The 17,941-nt window shown below is 44.7% G+C and overlaps 1 protein-coding gene across 8 annotated transcripts in view; it reads right to left on the reverse strand.

Moving 5' to 3' along the window:
• The window catches only part of ehbp1 (EH domain binding protein 1), a 127,162-nt gene that overhangs the window by 75,080 nt on the left and 34,141 nt on the right, over positions 1–17,941 (reverse strand). For 7 of the 8 annotated variants that reach the window (XM_019260896.2, XM_027284356.1, XM_019260894.2 and 4 more), the window contains exons 6-11: positions 12,080–12,261; positions 10,404–10,543; positions 9,348–9,464; positions 7,427–7,564; positions 6,352–6,616; positions 4,282–4,528 (exon numbers count right to left, since the gene is read on the reverse strand). In XM_019260896.2, coding sequence (XP_019116441.1) covers positions 4,282–4,528; positions 6,352–6,616; positions 7,427–7,564; positions 9,348–9,464; positions 10,404–10,543; positions 12,080–12,261 — 1,089 coding nt within the window. The remainder of the gene's footprint in view (positions 1–4,281; positions 4,529–6,351; positions 6,617–7,426; positions 7,565–9,347; positions 9,465–10,403; positions 10,544–12,079; positions 12,262–17,941) is intronic. The other variant, XM_027284357.1, reaches the window with a different exon arrangement.

The following is a 17,941-nucleotide window of genomic DNA, read 5'->3' on the forward strand; positions in this document are numbered from 1 at the left end:
TGCAAAACTCTATTTAATTTGAACCCTTTGATTAACATAAGTAATCACACGAGCCCTTCAACTGAAGGGGAGAAAGAAAACCTACCTCTAAGTGTTGGTTCACTTTCTCACCTCTGGAAAGAAAGAGTGTGTGTGTGAAGAGAAATCGAGGGAGAAGTCAGGTGATATTAATAAAAAAAAGGGTACAGTAATGTAGGAGCCAAAGAAAAGCGGATAAAAAAATATGTAATGAAGTCTTACAAAGCCAAAATATATCCGACTATTTTGTATTTTATAAAGCAATCAACTGTTCTAGGATGTACATATATTGTCTGACTCATTAAGTGCCAGCAACTTGAAGCTGAAGTCTTATTCTTTCTAAGATTTTTACAGTAAATATTAGGATAATGTAGAACTTTTCTGTTCAAACTTTTGCCCGCAGACAGACGCCGGCTTCCAACTTTTCTTTATATGAAAATAAGGCAAATAATTCATGAAGCGGAAACTTGATGAAAATCCAAAGATCAGAGCATCTAAGTGTAGAGCGGCCTGACTGTGGAATAGAGATGGAGATGAAACAAAAAGGAGGAGCAGGGGATCACTGAATTACTTGGGACGGGTGAAATCAGCCCAAGGGAAAAGAGATGGACTGAATCAGACCAGACAGAGCTCGCAACCCGCCCAACAGGAACTCCCTCTGTTCATTTACATTAATCCCACAGACGTTTCCATCCTTCCAGCTCCTTCACAGATGCTAAACTTGACGTCTTTGGAGGATCTATATCTCCCCGACAGGACAAAGGACAGATATACTGGCATGAGAGACGTGAAGCGTCGCTTTCACCAACCTGAAGACGGATTTCAGATACACGGAACATACTGTGTGTATATGAAAAGATGAAGGTTTGTGAATGCACAACGGAGATGGTAGTAAAGGAAAAAAACTCTTGTGAGTCAAGGTAAAGAGGTGCATTACTTTTCCCAGTGACGGCACGTAACCTTCACTTCCTTCCTTTCTTCTTTCCTTCCTTCCTTTATACCGGGGACCTCTAATTTCAGTATTTTGAGTTTGCAATATGACAACAACAATAGTCCAGGTCAGTCTGCACAGAGCAGCTCGAGCTGGGTCAATTTCAAAATAAAACAAAACAACCTGTGCAAAGTTCCAAATGTAAAAACAATGAAGCAATGTGGCATATTTACATATCTCGAATCACTTCAACTAGAAGTCTGGCTGGTGGAATGTTTCTGAAACGCTCCTGGTGGGGTTAGAAGTCACATGGAGAAATACAAACAAAGTTGGATATGAGCTCACAGGCCCGGCGCCTGGCTGTCACTTAGTATTGTCAGATAGAAGCCAAAAAGAAGCGAAGAAGAAGAAACAGGCACAAGATCACCTCAGGCAGAGATTTCACGAGTTGTATGAGCATCTCATCTGCTCTGCATCATGAAGACGAAAACATTTGGAACCTCTGCAGATGCTGCACATCTTCATTTACATCTCTATCCACTGACCCTGCATGCTAAATGTAAATTTGCTAAGCATTGCTTTCACAGGTCCCACATGGATGGGTCCCTCCCCCCGCCCCAACAACTGGTAACCCACATGTTTCAATAAATGCATTTGCAATCTTATCTTGTCCATAAATTGTCGGTGCTGAACGTGCGTCCCACTGGCAAAAGTCCAGAGCTCTGAGCTCTTGCTCGAGCTTAATGTAAATCCAATCCATATGTGTAATACCTGTATATAGAGGAAGTGGGTGCGCACCATATGTCCTGTAGATGTCCCGATTCTTCACAGGCTGGCACTGAAGTGGGCGGTTTTAATGCAATGACAAGGAGGATAAAACTACATCCAAGACAAAGTTGAATGCTTAAATCTCCCCGAGTGAATTAATTCATGACAAGGACAAAGAGAGTTTTTGAGTTTGAGTAAGAAAGAAGCCACATCGTCCTCCTCCTGCACTGATGTCCTCGTCTTATCTCGTGGCTGTGTCTATCGCTCTGACCCTTTATGTTCGGTCTAACAAACAGTTAAAGCGCCTTCAAACGCTGCACTTGTGTTTCCTTTGCGCTGGATAAATGTGTAAAATGTAAATGGGGATACATGGCGTGCTAATCTTTGGTTAGCAAAGACCAGATTTCATTTACCGGGACGCGTACGAGACGTTTCCTTCAGGGCAGGCTGTAAATGAATAACTGAATAAGGTGTCTTTCAATGTATCAATTTCTATTCACATTCTGAGATTACACCTAGTTGTCTGCATGTGTGTTTATCTTGGTCCTACACACCGACTGCCCACATGAATAGCTGGTAGGAATAAATATAAATGGGGAATATGCACCTTATATGAGAGGTGGAGGTTAGCTGTGTGTTTTGGGTGAAGGTTATAACTCACATTCACGCCGAACTGCACCTGAGGCGTGCTACAAACTCTAAGAACAGATACATACGTGCACGAGCACACATCTATACCCCGTACACGTCCGGAGTGTGATGATGTGTTGGTTTCGTCTTGGCCTCTCATAGTGGGAATGTCTCCTCTTAATCCTCTCTGACTTCATACATTCAAAGGTCATCTCACAGCCTACACATGGCTGAGACGCGCATGTGTGTGTGTGTGTGTGTGTGGCACTGCTTGGTGTGAATAAGAAACCTATTCACACTGGCTGTATATGTCAACAAACCCTGTAAGGCCGATCCTTGTTTACTGTGAACATCCAATCTCTCCTTCTACAATTCCCTGGCCATCTTCCTTCTCTTCCCCCCACTGTTCTCCTCTCCTCTACCCTTCACTATCTTCCACCTATTCTCCTTCACCACACCACCCCGCCTCCTCCTCCTCCATCTTTTCAATCCTCACCCACAATTCAGTCTTTGCAACCCTCCCTCCCTCCCTCCCTCTCTCCGTCCCAAGCTCCAGAGGCAGGGGCATCTCTTGGCGAAGTGTGGCCCACCACAGGCCACTGGCTTTGGGTAATTAAAGTGGTTTAGGCCCCCTCACCCACGGTCACAGGCAACTGCAGCTGGGTGATAAAGGCACTGTGCCATAATTACATGGACGGCCAGCGTCACCGCCCAGCTACACTAAAACAGTCAGCTAGCCAGCCGCATGGGGAGGAGGGACCTGTGTGTGTGTGTGTGTGTGTGCGTGTGTGTGTTTGCAAGTAACTGTACAGAGTGTGTTTGCTTGTGTGTTTGTGTGCAGGGGGTCAACACCCCCTTGTGATCGCTCTGCTGTAGTTAAGCCCCCTGTGTTTAAGCCCCACATAGGCTCATTGAGCCCCACCCCTCCACCAACACACACACACACACACACATGTTTAACCCCCACCCATCCCCACACCCCCAGCCAATCATTCCCCACCAGTGGTCTGACTCCTGCCGTGAGTGTGTGTGACCATCAGCCATTTAATTAGACCCAGCCATGATTTACCTAATTTAAATAAATAAATAAACATACGAAAACACCCCAATAAACAAATACCTATATTCAAATGAGCAGCCGGGGAGTTTGATGAGCATAAAGAATGGGGCAGGAGATGGGATTGTACAGGCGGAAAAAAAGCTAATGTAAGGGCCGCTGGATGTGGACACACAAGCGCAAACACACAACATGCTTCAAGTCACTCAGTTATAATAACGCACACGCCGCAAAGAGCGAGTGAGAGTGGAGGAGAGCGAGTCGACTTCTGCCTGGAGGGTTCAGTTTATGTTGGAGGTGATGGAGGTCTGTGTTACTAGCTTCATAAAATGATATTTATTGTTTTTGGGAAACATTCCTGGGGCGGAAATGAAATCAAACATAAATATTACAAACTCTTTTTTTGTTTATGCGAGCGTGGATCCACTAAGAAAACTCGGTCTGTTAATATAACTTCAAACATAAAACAATGTGCACATATATCCATGCACATTAATTTTATTCAATATTTAAAGTCATACTGTATGTGTCCATATGTAGCACATGTACACACACCTCCAAGTCTGTCTGTTGCTTCTTGTCAGACTGTTTTATGTACCGTATTTTTCGGGCTATAAGCGCACCGGATTATAAGGCGCACTGTTGATTTTTGAGGAAATTAAATGATTTTAAATGCGCCTTATAGCCCGAAAAATACAGTATGTATGTTTTATGTTTTATGTAGCATCGTGGCTTGTGTTTAACATCTGCTGTGTGCCTTTAAGGGAGGACGCATTAAGCACCACCCTGCTATATTTTATATAAACAGTTATCACATGTTGTCTTGTGTGCCTGTCATGAGGGTCGGGTTTATTACATTCAAGTGAAGCCTGTTTACCTTCGGGGAAGAGGAGGCCAGCTCTCTCCCCATCACCACTGCAACCGGACTGGGCCCGATCGGCTGGGCTCGCTCCCTGTCTGGGACAGCGCTGGGTTTGGGAGCCGTTGGACTGGGGCCGAGGCCAGGGCTAGAACTCGGGGGCAGGGGAGCCCTCCTCTTTTGGCTGCTGACCACATCCAGGGAGGGGCCACCAGCAGGGGGCCGTGTAGGGCTCGATGTCCTTGGCTCGTAGAACGGGTTGGATCTGAGAATGGAGGGAAAGGACAGGTGACAGACGAAAAGAGACGGAGAGATTAGTTGGAAACAGACTGAAATTTCACAATCATGTGGATTTGTACAAAAGAACATAGAGACGTCAACTCCTGTTTGACGAAATGTCTGCGTAGCAAATCATAAAACATCCAGCCATGAATTACTGACTCATTGTTTAGTCAAACACGAGGAAATTGCTAAATGGAAACGAGAGTTTGGTGCAAAACAATGAACAACACACACACAAGTGGTAATAGAAGATGCAGGTGCACTGAGGTCAGCTCTGCGTGACCTCATATCCTTACTGCCCAATGTGGACTACTGACAGACAGACAGGCAGGAGTACGAAGGCACACACACACACACACACATACCACAAGTGTTATCAATATACAGGCATGCTTGTGGCACTGAAAGGAGGGCCACGGCCTCGAGACAGTCACTCAACATGCAACAAGCGATCCTAAACAAACAAGGGAATTGGATGGAGAGGGTGAGGAGGGAGAGGGTGAGAGTGAGAAAGAAAAAAGCTGATTGACTAGTTATCTGTCTGAAAGAGAAGGTTAGAGCCGCTCTGTGCTCAGAGCGATGCAGAGTGAGTCGAAGTGAGGAGAAGAAGAAAAGCAGGCAGGCCTATAGAGCAGCTTTAACAGACCAGCACTGGCTAAAAAGACACGTGAAAGGACGCCAGTCAAAACACCGTGCTGCCCTCTTGAACTTTCTATTCTGCAGAGAGCAGCTCCTGGTGTATGAGACGGAGCAAAAGAAACATGCCAGTCAATAACCGGCCTGTCTTTAGACAGCCGGGGAGACTAAAACATACGGCGACCTGTCTGACAGCCAAAACCTACGAGTGTACATTCACAGTGTGACCGCTCGTCTGCAGAGGTCAGTCAGGGAAGCGTTCTGCTCTTTGAATTCATCAAATATAATATGAAAACGTGCTTTTGCTTTTGTGGTCTCTCTTTGAATGGTTCATTTCAATATGAAGACAAATATCTGCCAAGTTAGAGGCACAAATAATTTTTATTGTTTTAATTAAGCTCAGCGTCACTACCAGTTTGAATAAAATATAAATTCACACACCTCTTCTGTCTTTGTGGACAAGTACATGCAGTATCTCCTCTAATGTTCTATTTAAAGACTTTTTAATCATTGTTCCTGCTTGGAAAGTCACTGGGAATTTGTCAGTGAACTTAACGGGCGGTATTTGACACCCTGAGGTGATGTTAAAGAAATGAAGAAAGGCAGGATGAAAGAGGAAGGAGGAGAAATAAAAATGAGCAGAGTCTTGGGGAGGAAGTTTAAGGAGGGGGAAAGTATGGGGCAACAAGTTGATGGAGGAGGGAGGGAGGGAGGGAGGTAACGACAGAGGAGGGAAAGGAGGGAGACAAGGTTAAAGAATGCAGTGAAACAACAGGGCCCTTGTTCCCGTTGAAAGAGCTGCCTCGTCACTCTGCCCTGATGGGGGGGCTACAAGTACCCCCTCTCTAAGGAGGGGTCTTACACGACTTGGCCTGCCGGTAACCAAGCTGAGCAGCCTGGATCCTTCCAGACTGCTTCTAGTTCAGGCTACTCGTGGACATGGGAAGCATGTCAGTAGGCTGTTTTACTTTATCCAAATCCCTCCAGCAAACAGTCTAACAGAGACTGCTCTACACTGACAAACAAAAAGGTTAAATGCACTTCAGACAGAAAGGAAAGGGCTTCAGGACACTCATTACTTATTGAATTATTAAAATATTCAGCCACTAAAATGTCAAACAGTAACCAAGCTGAGTGAAAATATTAGGCGATGAGGAAATAGTGTCTTACTCGTCGAGCTCCTCGTCCTCGTTGGGAGTCGTGTCTGCGTACAAGTACTTGCTCATGTCGACAGGCCGCACTCCTTTCCTCTGCCTGGGCTTCGGGGGTTCTGGATCAGGCTGGAGGTCCACGTCCTGTTCGGGATCATCGAAGGGGTTCCCCGGAGGCGTTTGCGTCCCGGGTTCGTCCGGCTCGTTGAACGGATTCGAGGAGTCGTGGTCGTAGAAGGAATCATCATCGACCCGCTGCCTGGAGACCGGCTGGGCAGGGGGCTCTGTTTGACGGAGAGGAGAGAGATGATGCAGATACAACACACACTGACTCTTTGGTGTCTTGTTGAGTGGTAGCTTACTGCTTTAGAGAGTCTGGCAGCAGAAGGTCAAAATAAACAGGACTGTAGTCCTGGTAACGAGCTAAGCATACCTTCTCATAGTGTGTATTTAAACATCTACAACCATCTCATTATACACACTAACTTTTGTATTTTACACATATTTGGTTCACATTAGTTCACTTGGAAGACAAAAAACGTCATTTTCAGGCACATGCAGCACGGTTATAGATTTTATTTCTATCACAGCATCATTTTGCTGCATTTAAACCTTTTTAATATGTTTTGTGTGCCCTCAGATGCTCACACACTGCTGCTTCTGAATAAATCCGTCCTCAAAACAAATCCAGTAAAGGTATATCGAGTTTCAACGCTGCTTGAATAAGATTAGCATGTGACACATAGGATGTGTATGAATACATATATAAACAAGACTCATACGGACTAAGGTTCAGATTAAACACAACTAAACATTCAAAACAAATAATCCAGCGTAATGCACCTGCCTGCTCAGGTGGTCTGACGTAAATATTGGTTTAGCTGTCTGACTGAAGGCACTGAAGCCTGCATGCTATAGTTTCACATGACTACACGCATTCGTGGTATGTGCATGTCCAAACCTTTAACCTGCACCTGCTGTCATTCTACCGACTACCCCCAAAATAAACACTTTCCTCAATGAGACCAAAGCCTAAAAACTAAATTCTCGATTATATCCATCATGATAAATTCAGACTGAAGAGGTAAACATACCGTCCTCATCAGGATCACCAAAGGGGTTAAGGTGGTTTGGATGAAGATCGTCATCGGGGTCATCGAAGGGATTTGTGCACATGGTGGGAAGCGCGTCCTGATCCTCGTCTTCCAGGAAGTTCAGCTTGCTGATCAGCTCTGTCGCCGCAACAGAGTTCAACACAAAAAAGTCACACACACAAACAACGATGCTGAAGAAGAATGACAACTACAGGGTCAAAAAAATGAAATGAACACAAACAAACATTCACAAACAAACCCAAACAGACCGATATCTGCACTTTGGAGTGAACCATGAGCGTGAAGAGTGTTTCTGTGCTCCTCAGCTCCACTTCAATGCATGTACAGCAGTGGCATTCTGGGAAAATTTGTGTGGTATGGAGGGTTACTGTGGGAGACAGTGAAGGCGGTGTAAAGTTGCCATGGAGATCCGAGCCAGAAGGGCTGAGAACTGTCCAACTTATCTTCATCATCCTCGCCGTAGCCCAATCGCATGCTGCCAGGGTGCAGGTCAGCTTGAAAAGAGCGCAAATGTGTGTGAGGTAGATGCCAAGAAGTGCTGCTGAGCGCTGTGTGTGAATCTGAGCAAAGAGAACAAGTGCTGTGTGTGTGTGTGCGAGTCCCTTGGTCTATATGTAGGGTGGCTATGTGAAGTGGTGGGAGCTGATAAGAGGTGCAGCACTTTCCCTCTTACGGACAACATTCATGACCCATTTTAGGCCACGGCGAGGGTGTGTATTTACATCTGTGTGTGTGTGTGCGCGTCAGTGTGTAGTTTGCGACTGTTCACTATCCAAGCAGAAGAGCCAGGGGGGGTGCAGGTAGAGTAACTTGAGAATCCAAGAAACCTAAATGAGCTCACTTGTTTTCCAGTCAGAGAACACGTGTGTGTAAAATGTGACGATGACTGCGAGGAAACACCAACGCTTTCTTTGCTTTCTTTATTTTATTTCAGTTACAATATCAGATGAGAGACACAGAATTGTTGTCAACATTTCTAAAACATGCTATAATGTAGTGAAACCAGAACCTGTTTGAGTTCTTCCTGTGTAGGCCATCTTGGGCTGGTGCTCAAAGAGGAAGCACGCCTCAACAGTTACCCTTTCGTAGGTGGGTACTGTGATTTCGATAAGACTTTGTTTGTCCGAGCGATTTAAGAAAATTATGTTTGTTTTTTTATTGTTAACATTGTCGGCTCTCCGTTCCAGAGTTCTACCTCGATCGGCTCTCACAGTGTTTATGTATCGGGAATAGGAGAGAATGTTTTCGGTTGTTGATTTTCCTGCACACCTTCTGGTCTGTGTGATGTTTTCTCTTCCACGCTCCCTCGCACCTCTCCTTACAACAATGACAACGATTAGTTGAATAGTTTAACCCTTCACTGATGATGAGGCACAGTCCCCTGACGTAATACTGATGTTACGACTACCCCAACGCGACTGCATCTAACATATCAATGGATTACTGCGGCGCTCTCTCCAGCTTGAGGCCTCGTGCCACAGATCCAATACAAAGTTTTTGTCTTCCAGAAACGATTTTTGTGCGTTATAAATGTTTATTTGGATTTCATATACTTTGTTTGGTTCACTACCAATTGCAGAAAAAGAATGAGGAAGGCCACACTGTCAAAAAACAAAGAAGAGGGACCAAAAGAAGAATGAACACCGACTGATGTGTTCGCAACACGGCACGTCACCACACGGACCGAGATAAATTATAAGACCACAACACGATCACGATACCGATATAAAGGAGGATCGGGAGGGGGTTGAGAGAAAACAAAGAGAGAGGACAGCTAGAGAAGGACAGATTAAGAAAAATAAAAAGAAGTGGTGATGATGAAGGGGAGTGTAGAGGAGACACAATGTTCACAGGATGATATAACAGGGTGAGAAAAGGTGAAAGAAAGGTGATAAAAGACCTTGGGAGGAAGCGGCAGGCTTAGCGGTTGCTTTGCGTGCTCGCTTAAGGACACCATCATCATCATCATCATCATCCCCATGTAAGCAGCTGAGGGCATTCAACTGGTTTACTATCTCTGTAAACGACAGGGCCATACAGGAAGGGAGGAAGGAAGAAAGGCAGTGAACAAGGCAAAATAACACAACCCATCGAGAACATCCACACACACAGATTTATACTCACACACACACACACAACATATATATCCATAAAGATGTACAACACATCCTTTAATGCATTCTCTTTTCATATTTACATGCTGGATGTAAAAGGTAAAGAGAGAACATATGTAGCGTCGGTTAGCTCAGTGTTGCCGGAGCAGCAGCTCTCTGGCTTGTTGGATGGAGGTCGTATGATAGCGGGGAGTTTTTTTTGGCAGCTTGGCCAGGCCTTTGATTCAGGGACACACACGCTAGTGAAGCATCGCTGTAGGCGCTCAATGCATATACATATAAATGAGACAAAGAGCAAGGAAGGGAAGAGAAAGGAGAGAAAGCATGAAGCTTAACACGAAGCCAAAGTTGGATTAAGCAAAGCAGAAAGCGGCAAGGTCCATACATTAGACCACAGAGTGAATCCCCAACATGGATGTATGGAAGGCTAGTCGACGAGTCCACCAACACGGGAAAGGGAGCAGGGAACGAGGGGGGAAGGAAAGCAGTAGATAACCTGAAGCTGGCAAAAATAATGGAAATGAATTTACAGATTTGCAAGCATGCACACGCACGTCCGTACTCACAGAGGCATAAACAAGAAAAACAAAGGAAGTCAAGAAAGAAGCACAGTTGATGCCCGGCTGCAGGAAACGTCCTGGTTATTCTGCAGCGATTATTCAGGAGGATTGCTGATTTTATCCGCAGAGGAGTCAGTCTGGGAACATGGCAACGTTTACTGGGAGCATTTCACTATTTTAACACCGACTTACCGACGCAGGGGAAAGGGATCACAGAAAATAAAACCACACATCCGTCACCTGCCAAAGAAATAAAATAAAGTGCTTCGCGTTTGTCTTTACCTGTGATCTTGGCAGCCTTCTCCTCCTGGTTAACCCTGTTCTCCTCGTCCTCCTCGTTCTCCTCCTCGAAGTCGTCCAGGTTGCCGATGTCAGCCTGCTTCATGCTCATCAGGCTGGCCAGGCTTTGCATGTCCTCATCACTGGACCATGGAAACAGACACAGGGGCTCATGTGCATGGGTAGAAACTACACTCAAAAGACATATAATACACATTTAGTAGTTGTTAAGAGACTAAAGCACACAGGCCTGAACATTTTAGTGACCACGACACCCCCGAAATAGATAAACAACTAGCAGAGATAACAAGGTAACGAAGGAACACACACAATTCAACACAGCTGCCAATAAGTCACATGTAAAGCGTCTCTTCCACCACTCGTTCCTTCACTTCACAAACCTCCATCTCATCATCACTGAAGACTTCCCTGCTCATCCTCTCTCCTCTCTCTCCCGTCCCCCCATTGTCTCTTATTTCCTCCCCACCACTTTATTCACAGATGCATCAACTTCTACAGTATCCCTTCTATTTTATGTAGTGTTGTGTACCCCCGCCCTCCGGTCCCTCGATACCACCGCTCCATCATAATCAATGTATTCTCCTCTCTGTTCTTTGTGTTTGGTGTTTCCCAGACCCGGAGGCTCATTTGAACTGTTGTGATTGAGTTTGTTTGTGTGGTTGACATCATTCCCCGAAGGGTTAACAAGGGTTACGCGCCATCGACCCGCCGTCCGCGCCACAACAAAGGCCTTGTTGCTCTGCTCTGGCTCAGTATTTGTGTGTGTGTGTGTGTGTGTGTGTCTGTGTGTCTGTGTGTGTGTGCGCCTGTCTTTAAATGAAAGTTGCTGCTATCAAATTAGAATGAATAACAAACGGCGAACACAGCGGCTCAGAGTGTGTGTCCTCAAATGAAAGTTGGTGGAATCAAAGAGGGAAAATGTGAGAATGAATGAGAAGCTGCAAACAGTGTGTGTGTGTGTGTGTGTGTGTGTGTGTGTGTGTGTGTGTTTTGTGCAATCAAAGGATGTGAGTCTGAATAACTAATGTGTGTACATGTTGGGTCTTCATGCATTATGTGTGTGTGTTCTTATAGATTTTCATGATGAGGGTAGACATTCAGAGAACACACACACACACACACACACACACACACCCTCCCTCACAACATATTTAAACTTCTGTTTGTGTGTCAAAGAGTTTAATGTGGACAACAGTTTGTGAAATTGCTCCAGCGTGCAACATAAAACATTAAAATACATCAATTAAAAATGCTCGTTTTTGCTCCGGACTGGCTCAGAGTGTTATTAGAAATGTCTGACAACACGTCGCTGCAGCGTCTTCTGCTCCTTTAGCTCAATCCGCCGTGTGTCTAACCGAGTATCACTCAAGAAGTCTCATTCAGGTACAGATGATGCCGATGTGTTTGACTGCATGTGTTTTGTTGACCTGAAATCTCACTAAAAAAAGATGAAAAAAATAGCTGGAAATCAACTTTGATGCGAGAAATTTTGAGAAATTTTATGTGATGTGCTACGAGGGAAACTCCTAAAATCAAAATAACAACATTAACAAAGAGGAAGAGCGGTTACAAGCGGACCATCACCAACACGAACACTTCGTTAAGAACAAGCAGAAAGTGTTAAAAGAACGGCGTCACATGAGCGAACCATGACTTACGTGGCCTTTCCCTCACGGAGGAAGATGCAGGAGAGCGAGAACTGCAGCGTGGCCGACACCACCTTCTTCGACAGCGGCTTGAACTTGAGCTTGACGTCCGTCTGCGTGGGCATTGGACTGGCGTATTGTTTCATGTTTATACTGCTGGTGGCTAAGGCCTTCCTCCGCCCTGATGGAGACTCCTGGAGAGGGAGAGAAGATGATGAAGCACATTAAGGTGAATACAGGTTTAATTGACAGTTCACATCCTCCTTTTGGGATTGAAGGTTACTACAAATCACCGGTGATTGCAATATCCCGATAAATAACGCTGCATTTGGTCACTGTTGGTTGGTAAAGTCAGAACAGGCTGCCTCCTGCGCTCCTCTTTGTGAAATCCGTCCTGGCATTTCCTATCAAGCGGTCCATGCTGAAGCCATTTTCGCTGTACTTCTTTTCAGAGATGTGCTCTGGGCCAGAGGCTAGCAGTCAAATTGGAATTTGGGAATATGCCACAGACCAGGTGATAAGAGTTCTAGCATCAGTGACAGGGGTGTGTGTGTGTGTGTGTGTGCTCACCAGAGGACGGTGTATGAAAAAATAAGAACTGCCGGAAAGCCTTGTCACTGACTGCTAGATATGGAAACTAAACAGTTGGGGATGTTCCAGCCTTTTGTCTGCACCCCCTCCTCCCTCTGCCTCCAACACAAACTGCCGGGTTTTGTCTGGCTGTGGAAGCGCCACGCTGTCAGTGAACAGCACACCGCTTCACCTCCTCGCTGTGTTGATACCACTGACATACCGTGCCCCATCTTTTCTGTTTCTGTGTGATGGGAAAGTGCCACGTTCAGCTGGTTAACTGATCAGACGCCGGCGTTCCCTCACAGGCCGTGTGGATTGAAGGCGCTCTCTCTCTCCCTTTTTTGTCTCTGTATCACCGCGTGCATGTCTAAAAGCAGCATATATGACTGCAGACACACCTACACACACACATTTGTGTTATTATACCACAGACATATAAATACCGCCTTGTCTCAGCTGTGAATCGAGCCCCGAGGATTCATCCTCTCGTGTGCACAATGCTGAACAAAGCGGAGCAGCTAGCTCTCTTCCACACAACACCAGTTTGAGGGCGCATATACATATACACATACACTCTGCCGTGTTCGCTAGATAAAGCGATACGAGCTCTTTACATTGCCCGTTTCCTGATGTCTTCACACACAAACACACACACACACACACACATCTCAGAGGCTTCGGCTCTGTGGGGAAAACTCAATCTCAGCCTTATCGCTGAGGACCGCAGGGTATTCATTCAAACACACACACACACACACACATATATACAGAGAGACAGAGTTGGTATCAGTACAGAGTGGTAAAGCTTTTGGTAATATAGTGAGAAACTATGTAAGCTTCAAATCTGTGGGCCAGCACAGCATTTAAATTCTCAGTGTTCAGAACCATCGAGTATTAACGCTGCATTCAGACTATGAATCGTTTAACTTTGACGCGGCGAACAGCAAAAGCAGCCAATCATGTGCCCTAAATAATTAAGACCACCAACAACATAAAAAAATCTGGATTATATCAAACTCAGCCTCTTCTTAAGCTCATGTTAACAGCTGCTGGAGACGACCCTCTGGTGTGAGATCCACGCAGAATAAGTCATTAGACGATATTTTGATGATTTTAGGAACTTCTCTTTGGATTTCTACGTTCATCTTGTGCAAATATGAAAACAAAACAGCTGTTTGGTTTACTGAGAGGAGCTGCTGAATCCAGACGGAGCCTATAGAGGAATGGTTTGATATTATTTATGAAATCGTTGTAATGGAAAGAATCACCTCTGTGAGACGGGCAAAAGTTGAAAATGTGTTTTGTACTGAATTAAAACTCCCCATGTTCTGTTGTCTTTGTATTTGTTTGTCTCGTGATTATGAGGCCTCAAACACAACGAGTAGATAAACTGAATGAATTAACTCAAAGACTAAACTCAGAATCTGTTATCTGTTCCCGTACACCTCATCCAACTCTCCTATCCTTCCATCTCTCTCCATCTTCGCCTCCTTCCTCGCACCAATAATTAAATAAAAAAAAACTACAGAAGAAACCGGCCGACTGACTAGTGAGGCCACTTGACATTTCGTGCTGACATTTGAGCTCCGTCGCTTTGGCTGGAGAAACATAATGACATATCACCCCGCCGCCGCCACCACCTCCAACCCCAACTTGTCCGCAGAGCAGCCCATCAGGAGAAGAGGAAGATGGGGAAAGAAGTCTCCCTCTCCACCTCTTATCTCTCTGCAGATTACACTCTGGCTATTATACTAAGCTAATAGCGCATGTAGATGCGTTATGAATGAATTTGCCAAATGCACCAAACACTTAAGAAGAGGGGATTTAGCAAAAGGGAGGATGAGGAGCAAAAAGGGGGGAGAGGGGTCTTGAAAAATGGGAAATACTTAAGGATATGCAAATACCCCGGCACAAGAATGGAATAACCATTTCAACAGATTTGAGCAGGGACAGCAAACAATGGAAATCTGCTCCATTTCCCCGGATGGTGCTTGTCAATCAATGTGTGTGTGTGTGCATGTGAGAGTGTGTGTGTGTGTGTGTTTGAGAGAAGGTAAAGAGGGGGGGTGGCCGGGATTAGGGTGACTAGGAGGTTGTGACAATGTGTAAAATGAAAGGGAAGGACAATACAGAAGTTTAATTTATTACAAAGAGGATACGACTATCAATACGCCCTCTCTCTTCCTGAGCCCAGAGAATGACTAAATACCTGTGTGTGTGTGTGTGTGTGTGTGTGTGTGTGTGTGTGTGTGTGTCACAGTGGGAGAGAGAGAGAGGATAGAAAGAACAGGAGGGGTGGTGGCTGTATGCTGCCCCCTAGTTGCATCTGTGCACAACTGCAGCGTGTCGTTTAAGACCAACAATTAGCTCTGTGCTACATCACACACACACACACACACACACACACACACACACACACACACACACACACACACACACACACACGAAAGCACTAAAAATAATAAGAGCAATCAAATCTTAAAGCTACTAATTTATTTCATAGCTGGCGATGAATGGCTTTCATTCAAGAAGTGTGTGTCTGTGTCAGGAGGTACTGGTCCCTGCCCCTCTCCCCCTGGTGCCAGCTGGCCCCGGATCGATCCACAGATGCTCCCCTGGTGGGGGGGCAGGGGTCAGGACAGGAGGGGTGCCCGGGGTGTCCTGCTGAATCTCTCTGCCCCCCAAAATGCCAATGGGACGGGCCGGAGGAAGGAAGGAGGGAGGCGCAGGGATCCTTTTGTCACCGAGAGATGGATTAATTAGGCTGAGTGCTAAAAAAAGAAGCTGGCTTTCTTTGTATGGACCTGGTCACACACACACACACACACACACACACACACACACACACACAATCAGCTAATGGCTTTTTAACAGGTCACCAGTCAATTAGTTTCTAATTTTAGCAGAAATGATCGATGTCGCTCATCGATCCATATCCCACCTCTCTTCCTGATAACTCGTTCATTATTTCTGGTGCAAAATTTACAAATATCGATACGTGAACTCGTGCACTGTGACGCCTTCACTCGTTTTGCTGCTTTGACCGGTTTGAACCCAACTGAACTTTAGAGAGCGTCCGTTGTTTAGTAAGTTGTTGAGGAAGATAAAAACATGACTGTGGTATCATGATGCAGTGATGATGATGAAGATGAAGATACGTGATGAATCACTGGTTCCACATCAAGTAGATGATTATCTGACTTAAGCCTGCTGCCACAAAACAATCCGAAACTGGAGGACGGGGACACCTGAGGTCACTTACAACAAGTCGTATTCAGCAAAGAATTACCACTACGGTTATTTAACTTTTTACATGTAATATATATACATATTTTTTTAACCTTTAAAAAGGTTCTTTAGCGTACTGATAACTCGTTCTTTCAGTCATCTTTGTAACATCGTGACCTGGTTTTGATAAAAAAAACCATTAAACATCTTTTTTTTCTGTTCGCGTAGCTTCAACTAATGTCTTCTGTCTTGTGTGTAGAAACGATGCTGTGAAGTAATTATTCTACAATTAGTAATGTGATAATAATTTATATAAAGTAAGAAATAACTCTGCTGAATGACTTTTTTAAAAGTAATTTACCAAATGTGGCTTTTAAAATGAAACATTCTAATTCAGATTTTTATATACTGGATGTTGAATGAACTCTTTTTAAAAACTTTTTACACTAATGTCTGGGATGACCTTGTAAATAAATGTTTTTTTTAAAACAATCAATCAGTAAAAAGTTGCCCGCTGTCACTTTTTACACCACATACCAGAAAATATTTGTCTCACACAGGAGGCAGGTTTGTTGAGTTCATTTGGTAGAAAGAGTTTTACTCCTGATCTCCACTTTTCTTCCAGTTTGGAGCCACGTTTGAAAAGTTTTTGAACACTTCATTTTACCTGTACCAACTATCTCAAGTTACATTTTAGCTCACATTTTTCATTGTCAAACACTTCAGGATCTAACTCAAACCTTTATTTTTAAGTGTGTATGACGAACGATGGATGTTCATGAGAGTTGAACACATTCTACTGTTTTTTTCTTTTATCTTCCGCTCGCTATGAAATGCGTTAATCGTGAAGCTCGACCTCAGAATAGGATAATGTGCACATGGAGGGTAGAACTGTACACAGGCCTTTGTAATTTGCATTCACACGGCTCAGACAAAAAATAAAACTCAATTTACCCTATAGAATAACCCTGAGGTAGCAGCGATTAGCCCTCTGCCCCGACGCCCCAAAATCAGCTGGCTCTGGTTGAATTCAGCAGTCAGCAGATTGGAGGCGTGCTGGTGGTGGAGGTGGAGGTGGTGGTGGTGGTGATGGAGGAGGTGGGGGTGCACGGTGCTATTCCTCTCGCCTCAAGGTCACAGTTATTGGAAATGGAGACATCCAATGTGCTCACATCTCTCTTTGAATCCACACACAATGGAGTGATTCCTCTGTGTCAATTTGGCCTCCCCTGATAACTGATAAGACGGGCCTTTTTACATACCACCTATGAATACTGCACTATAGGCGCTAGAGACACACACACACACACACACACTCAGATTAAGACCAATTTATTCATCTGCTACTATTATATGTGAGGATTTATTTTTCTCCCCGAGCAGTGTGTGTGTGTGTGTATTTTTAAAAAGGCAACAATGGACATAAAAGGCATGCAGTACTATCACTATGGTTATGTGAATTACAATGACAATGGTCTTAATAATGGAATGAACTGTGCAAATGGCTTTCATGTGTATTGTCACACACACACAGGAAGAAAAAAAAGGGACCACAGGATTTCTCTTCACGAGAACCGCAGCGTGGATCAGATTTAACTCAAACCGCCCAAAAATAAAAATCACTGACCACCTCCTCGTCCCCTGTAAGGGGGGCAACCACAACAACAACAACAACAACAAAAACAAGGTTGACACAAACAGTTGAGGGGAAAGTGAGTGAAGAGAGGGAGAGGAGGGCGATTAGTCACAACAAGAGCAGGATTAGACTTGTTTTAAAGGAGAGGACAGCAGATTACAGGCACAGTGTGCAATGTGCTGCAGTTTTGGCTGAATATAGTTTAGAATGACACAGAGCTCCAGACGTGAAGTCCTTTTTGTTTTTGTTTTTAAACAACAGTTAGAAACTGGATATGAGACAAACTGGCGGGCTCCTACTGCCAGGTACAAGAACGATCAGTACAGAGTGCACCAACCACTGGAAACAAAACTGGGTGAAGACAAATCTCACAGAGTCTGTCCTGATACAATACCACGATGTGTCCTACATGTGGAGAGGGCCACATAAGAAGCACC

The sequence above is a fragment of the Larimichthys crocea genome, chromosome XI (genome assembly GCF_000972845.2).
Source record: "Larimichthys crocea isolate SSNF chromosome XI, L_crocea_2.0, whole genome shotgun sequence".
NCBI lineage: Eukaryota > Metazoa > Chordata > Actinopteri > Sciaenidae > Larimichthys > Larimichthys crocea.